Source organism: Amblyomma americanum, chromosome 1 (genome assembly GCF_052857255.1).
Source record: "Amblyomma americanum isolate KBUSLIRL-KWMA chromosome 1, ASM5285725v1, whole genome shotgun sequence".
NCBI classification, from domain to species: Eukaryota; Metazoa; Arthropoda; class Arachnida; order Ixodida; family Ixodidae; genus Amblyomma; species Amblyomma americanum.
In genome coordinates, this window is record NC_135497.1 from 291,209,762 (window position 1) to 291,218,193 (window position 8,432).

Here is an 8,432-nt window from a genome sequence, read left to right on the forward strand (position 1 = left end):
GCGGAGCTGTGCCAAGACCCGGGGCCACAGCACTCTGAGGTTGTTTTCTATGACCGGTAGTGTTGCCCGGTTGTTGCAGCCGTCGGAATTTGGCTTTGCAGTCTTGCGAGCCCGTAAGATAGGCGCCACCGCAGACGATGCAGGAGGGATTGCACTCGTGGGACGCCATGTTGCCGTCTTCGAGGACTGCGACCGTTTGGCCGTAGTGTCCGCAGCGATTGTCTTAAGGATTCGGGCATAATTCCACGCGGTGACCGATGGTGCCGCATCGGAAACACGTGGGAATAGTCCGCTTATATTCGCGCACCACAGTCACCACACTGTTATAGTGCACGTAACGCGGTACTCTACGCTCCACGAAGGTGAGCAGGGCAGTCGTCGACTTCCCCAGCTTGCGGATGAAGAACTTTAGATTTCAAGGTGGTAGAAGTTTCCTGCTCATGGACCGTAATAATCCCCCTGCAGACTTCACCGTTGACTTTGGCGTGGCCGACTATCGGAATGGAGCCATTGGAAGATTGCAGGGTAAACTCGCGAGCAAGCGCGTTCGCCGCATTGACGTCTTGAGTGGTGGCGATGATGATATTCTGGTCCGATATGGGCCAGATACTAACCCCGGAATGCAGAAATGTAACTTGGCTCGAACTTAACTTCCATCGGTCTCAAGTGAGCTCCATCGTGTTTCATAAACCAAACTCGGCTTGAAGTGCGACTTGCAACCGGCTTGGCTCGATCCTAGTTCGGTCCAACTTTAAGTCGGCTGAGAAGCTTGCTTGAAGCTGACTTCGTTGTATTTTCCAACGTGGCCACCTACCGATCGGACGTCGCGCGGAGGGTAGCTGCGTTCGAGTTCGCTTGCCACGCCATGGACGTAGCATTTTCTGAGGCCCATTCGTTGCCGAAGATTCCACGGCCATCGTTACGACATCGGGGGAACCCCATGGAGCCCTACGACGACGAGCAGTTCCTCGCCCGCTATCGGTTCACCAAGAACGCCGTGCGAGAGCTGCTCACCGTGTTGCCCCTGCGTGAAAGTCCCGACAACAGGGGACAGCCTGTTCCTCCGATGCTGCAGGTACTCCTGGCTTTGAGGTTTTATGGGGCCGGTACTTTCCAAACCGTATCCGGGGATCTGGTGCGGATTTCGCAGCCCACGGTGTGCCGCGCAGTTGGCAAGGTCACCTTGCTGATTGCCAAGGACCTGCGCCCGATGCTGGTGCAGTTTCCAGCCGTCTCGCAGTTTGAAAAGCTGATGCGGGACTTTTATGAGATCGGTGAATTCCCTGGTGTGACCGGCTGCATAGATTGCACGCATGTCCGCATCAACAGCCCGGGTGGTGCAGATGCCGAAGTCTACCGAAACCGCAAAGGCTATATCTCCATCAATGTGCAGGTGAGCAATGAAAATTGAAATTCTCTGAAAAGTTACCACTGTTCAGCTCATTCGTATTCGTTCGCGTCGTGTACGTGCTGTCATTTTATTTATTTGCCCACGGTGCTACGAACGTACAGTCACAAGATTACTTGCCATAAAAAGACGCGGGTTCGATCCCGGCCGCGGCGTTCACATTTCGATGGAGGCGAAATGCTGAAGGCCTGTGTACTGTGCGACGTCGTTGCACGCTGAAGAACGCCAGGTGGTAGAGATTTCCGGAGCCTTTCACTACGGCGTCCCACATAGCGAAATGTGTCTCTTCGGAATATGCGATCGAGGCCCAGCATTTTGTTTTAGTACTGCTTTATAATGTAGCTTTGTACTCCATGAAGAGTGTAGCTTCGTTCTCCATGCTCCATGAAGAGTAGCACTACATTATAGGCGCTATATTACCACGCAATCACTGTGCAAATTCACCGCAAGGAAGGTTAGTTAATGTTTCAGATGACAGTGCATGACAAAGTTGACAAAGCTTGACCACACTTTCGAGCTGTGGCATTAAATCAACGCAGTATTCCTTTATACGTGCAGGTACCAAAAAGCCCACATAAATACACGGAATGTGGTCGAAAGGACATTCGGTGTCTGGAAGCGCCGCTTCCCTTGTCCGGATATGGGGCTCCAGCACAAGCCGAAACAAGCTGCAGTGATCATCACAGCGTGTGCAGCCCTGCAGAACTTTGCATGTTTGATGAAGGAGCCACATCCTCCTATTGAAAGCGCTCCCATGCTGGACGCTCCACCGGCTCGCACCAGCACGACAGCAGCGAGGCGGCCAGAGCACCTGCCACCTGTTGATGCTGTCAGCGACCGCTTGTCGGGAATGCAGGCACGACGGGTGCTCATCCAGAAGAGCTTCACATAGGTAAGAAATGCACAGTCCTCAACACTGTCCCATGCATTTTGAATAAAGCATGTTTATATTGCGCACTTGCTCATGCTACCCGTATCCCAACTTTTGTGCAGGAACTAAAGAAATGTTAGAGCAATGGGAACGACTAGCAGCAGTTCAAGCGGCGGGACGAAGAGGTCGACAAAGTGCAGCTGGGGATCCTGAGTGACTCCTGAGAGTGTGCTCATCATGACGCTCTCTGATCTACGACCGCAGACCTTCACTGCGAATACACCCCTTTACACTAGAATTTTTTCTCAGCTTCGGAAGCTTTTAAGGTGCGAGCTTGTTGCATTAACAAACTGCTACTCTTCCACTTCTAGGTTCTGCATTTCTTGCTATAGTGTTCTATTTCAAATGCTATTTTTCAAGAACGCTGTATTGATCTTGCAGGAGGCGAATACCAGAAAAGCTCTTGTTGACCCTGCTGCTGAGGGTCTTAATGGCGCTCAGTTCATTTGTTTCGGAGCTGCTGCCTTGGCGGCTTTGCTTACACGCATGTGAAAAATTACCAGATTTAATAAAGTACAACAGTTAGGCCCTAGGTGGAGCGGTCGCAGGGCTTGTGCACCTCTCCACAGAGCAAACATTTGTGTGGCTGCTTTGGTAGCGGCATGGAATTCAGGTTCCTCACAGCAAGTAGTTCTGCTACTTCGTCTTTTCTACTTTCACCCGGCTTGCACTTCAAGCTTGGGCTCTTGCATGTCTTCCATGTGTTGAGTATAAATTTGTTTTTATGTCACAATTGTAATGACAAAGAAGTGCCCATGTGGCAGCGGGACTGCTCTCGGCGAGCGCGTGCTTCGGGTTGGTGCTGCTGGAACCGTTGACTGTCTGTGAACGCTGTTCTGCGCTTTGTACTTTCTGCCCGGAAAACCCATTGCACAATCATTAATTTCAAATATCCCTTTTACAACTAAACGAGACGTTCCCAATTGCCTACAATGATGAAATTCCAGATCACTGCGAAGTTTTGTTTTCTGGCTTGCCAACAGAGGTGTGTTATGAATCAGTTATTAAATTTCTCACTTTTTTGGCTGTATTGAGGCAAAAAAACATGATTGTATTCTTTTCATTCGGTTTGCTTTCAAGATGGTGTAGAACGGTCGAACCTTCAGCTGTCACACTGGAGCCTTCTTTTCAAGGAACGATGCTCGAGTGGTTTGTTGTGCATTGTCGCTCTCACTCGTCTCTGTTCAAAGTGGGAGTTGGTTGTTGTCATAGTATGGTGCAAAAGGTCGATTCTTTAGGTCTGAAATGGGCTTCCTGACATGGTCCACATGCCTCGTCTAGCTCAATCTCTTACAACAAAGTTGCATAACGGGCAGTAACTGGCACAGAGAAAGAAGCGAAGTTCACTGCAGCATATGTGCGGAGAGGATTCCAGGCATTGTTGTGTCATGGTGAAACATACCAACCTACAGTGTGTAACCTGTGAGCATTTTTAATTTCCAAGTGTAAAGGTCATGGTCGTACATAGAACTCCTGTAACTGTTGTTAAGGCTACACAATCTGTCTGCGAGCAGTTGCACTCAATATTCATTGTTCTCGAGCCAAATGCACCTGGTGTTTTTTAGGTGCCTTGCTTTGCATGGCTGAATACAAACCCTAGATCATAAAGTGAGTCGTCATGAGCCAACACCAACAGTTAGTCGAGATCATTGTGTGCGGGCACTACTGATGTTTGGGAACGCCTTGCTGCCGCAGTCATGGTGGACCACTGAAAGATAATTTATGACCCCATTAGTGTTTGCAACATTTTGTTTTGTGGGTTCAATGAATGGTTTGTGATATGACTAGGTAGCTACTTCTAGCTCGCAAGTATTGTAGTGAAATCTTTTACATGCAAACACTTGGACTAGCGGTTATTTTGATTTGTACATGCAGTTACTGGTTGGCTGTCACAGCTTAAATCTGGCTTTGCATTTGAGCCGGCCTTCTTGGAACTGTACTGATTCCACTCATTGAGAACTGGCATGTTTTGAAATTGTTACATGGTTTGGCGGGGTTCGAAATAGCAGAACGTGGGTGCTATCAGCAAGTGTTTTTTTATGCATGCTTCTTTATTGTCTTTTATTGTCATGCCTAGTGCAGCTTGTCACAGGAATGTGGTGGCCATATTTTTGAAGCAATAGATTACTTCAGCAAAGCGGGAGGCTGTGGCATTGTATTGACTCAAGCTATGGGCCCACCTTGTAGACGGCATAGGAGGAATCGCATTCTTTAAGGGTTTCGGTTCTTGAGTAGGAGGCACTAGCTTCGAGGGTTTGGGTTAGTTGAGATAGCAAAGATAATGAAAGGAGTAGAGAGCGGTGTTGGCCTTTGAGCATTTATGTGGTGTTGACTTGCGTGAGCCAATATTGTTGACTTTTTATACATTGAAACTTTAACAATGTGGCCTGCAATTTTCTCTACTGGTTGGTTTTGCAAGCAATGCCAGGGGATGTTTTTCCTTCCTAGAGCAGCCATATTTGTAGCATACAGCAATGCGTATTTGTATGAATAAATTGCTGTTTGCATCCAAAGATCCATATAGCCATAGCAGCAGAAGTACCACGCAACCATCCTACCTGCCTCCTGCTATGCGATAGCTTGTCAGACTTGCATGCAAGGTGGTGACGGGGCTGTATGTCTGTTCCCACCGAGTCATGTGCTTAAAACGGTACATGTGCAAATGAAGTGTAGTTATGTGGATTTGCCACATAATATTTGTGCAAGCATTCACACAGCATTCCAGTTTCATTCAGTCATAGGCATCGTTTATTCTGGTGCCTCTCGCAGCCTACAAAGCTGTTCAAGTTTGATTTGTTTTTCAATTTCTAAGATTTCCAATTCCATTTTTTTTCTGGATATCAAGGAGTTTTTTCTCCTGCCGCTCTTGCAGAATACTGTTGTGGTCCTCTCGCATCAGCTGCAGACGCAGTACATGCTCTTCGCGCAGTAAGGCCGCTCTATAGTCGTTCTCATCTGCCAGAGACCTTTCTAAAAGGGCCATCCGCCCTCTTGGAGCCCTGCCAGCGTCACCGGTGGCCACTGCTTCAGCAGTAGTGGGATCAGCGGCAGCTCCAGAAGCAACTGTAGCACTGCTGGAGCCTGCTGCAGCTGTGCTGGAAGCATCAGCAGGTTGCACAGCAGGAAAAAAGAGATTGCTCTCCTGCTCAATTGCTTCTGGAGTTGCCCCACTCTTACCAACAGCAGCCGCTGGTGACTGCGGCTCATCCACGAGCGGAGGTTCCCAGTCGTCTTCTGTAATAAATAAAAGGTAAAAATTAGTTGGACAAATCTAAGCTTACAACACATTAGGTGTCTGCCTCAACAGCACAGGTTGTTGGGTCAATTGGTGAAGAGACATTATAACGAAAGCTTTATAATGTTCTTATATAAGGCACCACTTGCCCTTCTCGGCGCCAAATAGCTACCGTTGTTTCTGGGGGCCCCAGTTTAGTCATTCTGTTTTGTTCTGCCATATTCCTCACCTTTCACTCTGAATTATGCCTGATGACCTCACTTTATTTTTTTCTGCTGATACAGTAGTGGTAGTCACGCAGGCCCCGAGTTTTACACATGTGGTTATCCTCTGACTCTGCAGCTGCAGCTTTTTTGCTCATTCAATGGGTTTCTTTTCAATTTTAATATATTTGCTAGTTTGTACTCATGCGTGTCCTCTGGCCCAGGGAGCCAGTTATACGCCCTTCCTTTCTTCAAAATCATCAGCGTCTAGAACTTTGTCAATGCCAATGAACGCCGACAGCTTTCACTTTGTATATCCTGGAGTAGCTGAGCTAATCCACTTTCATTTTTTTTGCAAAGGTTTCCTTGTAATGCCTGCCTGCTTGCTTCGCCGCATATATGCGACATCAATGCGAAGGTGAGGCATACAAGAGAGGTGACAAATACTGCAGCCTGAGCCTGAGGGCTACAGAAAACATGCGCTTCGAGTGAAACCTCTGCATTGCAAAACTAACAATTTCCTTGAAACTAGCAGCCAAATTCGAAAAGGCTCTGAGCATTACACATAGGCAAGCTGCACCATTATTCACAACAAGAATGTTGTTACCTTATCCCTGGAGCACCATCATGTACAAGTACACAGAAATATGAAAATTTATGTGAAGGAGTGCATGCATAATGAAACTGCATTAAAGTCGGCATTCGTTTAAAGTGAGGCAGGAATGGCAAACAAGACTCAAAAACATCATCAGGAGAGAATGTCATAATGAATGCAGTTCAGGTTGATGCACTGAATGCTTGCTCCCTTGGTGTCCGACGGTGAACCAACTCCTCGCCTTCCGCTACAGGAACACAGCATACCACTCACATGAATATAAGCCGTCAAGTCAAAATGCCTTCAGAGTGCTGTCCAACAACATGCAGCTTGGAGCAGGTCATCCTTTCGCACTGTCAACCAATGCAGCCTTTATCTGCACAAACATTCAGCCAACCACATGTAGAGCAGCATTCCACAGTGTTGTATTAAATGAGATTTTTATAATTTGTTGTAGATGAACTGTACAGTCCTCATAGCAGGTTCAAGGCAATAAAAAACATTGAAACAGCGTCAATTGACAGTACACGCTGCCGTTGTCATCAAAGGAATATAAAGAGAGGAGTGCTGTTTTTCTACAACATGCAAAGTGCTTTCTTTACCTGCATAATGGAATTCTTCATTGCCTGCTCCATCCACCATTGGCTGCAACAATCTTATAACAGGCAAATTTGCCACTGGTGGCAGGTCGATGCCTCCATCAGAGTCAGTCTGGTTGCCTACCCTGGTCATTATGTGGCTGGCAACAGCAATGACTTGCTCACTTTGAGCGCTCACAGTGCATTGAGCTGACCCTCCTCCTGAAAAGAAAAAAGACACCGCACACAGTAAAGCTACTCTTAATTTATAGACAATGCGCCATTAAAATATTTTGTTCATGAAGTGCCACACTAAAACAACCAAAGAAACACCAATGCATGCAACTGTGTGTTGTTTTCGCTACGTTTTTGTGCCACCCGTCCCAGCAGTGCCAGGAATGAGTAAAGGTATGTAGCTGTATGTACAGCCTTCCGGATATTCAATAGTACCAAGCAACTGTCAATAGCGCGGCAAGATTCCTCATGAACATGAAGGTCGCCAGTGTAGACACCGTCTGGTCTACGGGGCACCAAATTTGGCTTCGCGGCGCGATAGTATGCGAATGGTACCAACTCCGAGCAAAATCGTCCGTTGTCAGTTCGCTGCTGGCCAGGCGCGAGCCCTCCGTCCCACTGCACTGCCCGCTCATCATAGTCTTCTATGCAGCAGAAATCGCATGCCTTCGTACTGACTTGAATGTAGCAAACATTCTCTGTAGTTTTTAAAAATTACGGAGGCTGTACAGGATACTGCTTGGGCATTATTTACACGATTAACGCAGGCTGCATTCATCTGGGTTGGTAAATAAAGCAGAGTACACTGCACCGAAACGTTATTACGTGCCCATTTACGTGTTATCACACTGTTCCTAAAAAACTATGCATTCCAGTACACGTTGCTTACGCCGACCGAAGTAGAATAATCATGCCCTTATCCATGGCATACAAAGCATGCAGGAACAAACATTTGTAAACGGCCTGCAAGCCGCGCTCACCTGTCTTGTGGCGATCTCTCTTTTTCCTCGCGTCCTCTTCCTTCGACTTTTGTTTAGGTTGGCCCAGCATTTCTTGAGCTGATTGGGGTCACGTCGGGTCACCCCGTGATTGCTGTTAAACAGCCCGGCAATTTCCTTCCAAGTGGCGTTTTTTTTGCCAGCGACGACACATCGTTTTTTTTGCACTCTAATATATGCCGACGTGCGTTAACCAAACACAATAACAATTCCTTTTCCTCGAAAGTGAACCGAGGCGCTGGTCTCCGCTGGGAGCAGGAAAAGCATGGGAAAAACTGGCTATGGCTCAACTAGGATTGGCTCAATGTGGAGCACGTTGCCAGCCAAAAACGTCAATCAAATGGAAGCAGCGGGTAGCACTTAAATGTAGTTTTTATTGTTAGCAATTTTATGCAGGTCACTCACACCTAGTGCCTGTTTATGACTGCTGAACGAGATGCGTTGTTTTATAGGAGCAAAATGGGCATTA

General features: G+C 47.4%; 1 protein-coding gene across 1 annotated transcript; it reads right to left on the bottom strand.

Annotated features, from left to right (window-relative positions):
- Positions 1–3,573: 3,573 nt before the first annotated feature.
- On the bottom strand, positions 3,574–8,104 carry LOC144118975 (uncharacterized). The gene is made up of 4 exons (XM_077651738.1): positions 7,946–8,104; positions 6,975–7,172; positions 5,352–5,573; positions 3,574–3,593 (listed from the first exon to the last, which is right to left on the bottom strand). The coding sequence occupies exons 1-4, from the start codon at positions 8,013–8,015 to the stop codon at positions 3,574–3,576; spliced, it is 510 nt and encodes a 169-aa protein (XP_077507864.1). The 5' UTR covers positions 8,016–8,104.
- Between the last annotated feature and the right edge of the window lie 328 nt (positions 8,105–8,432).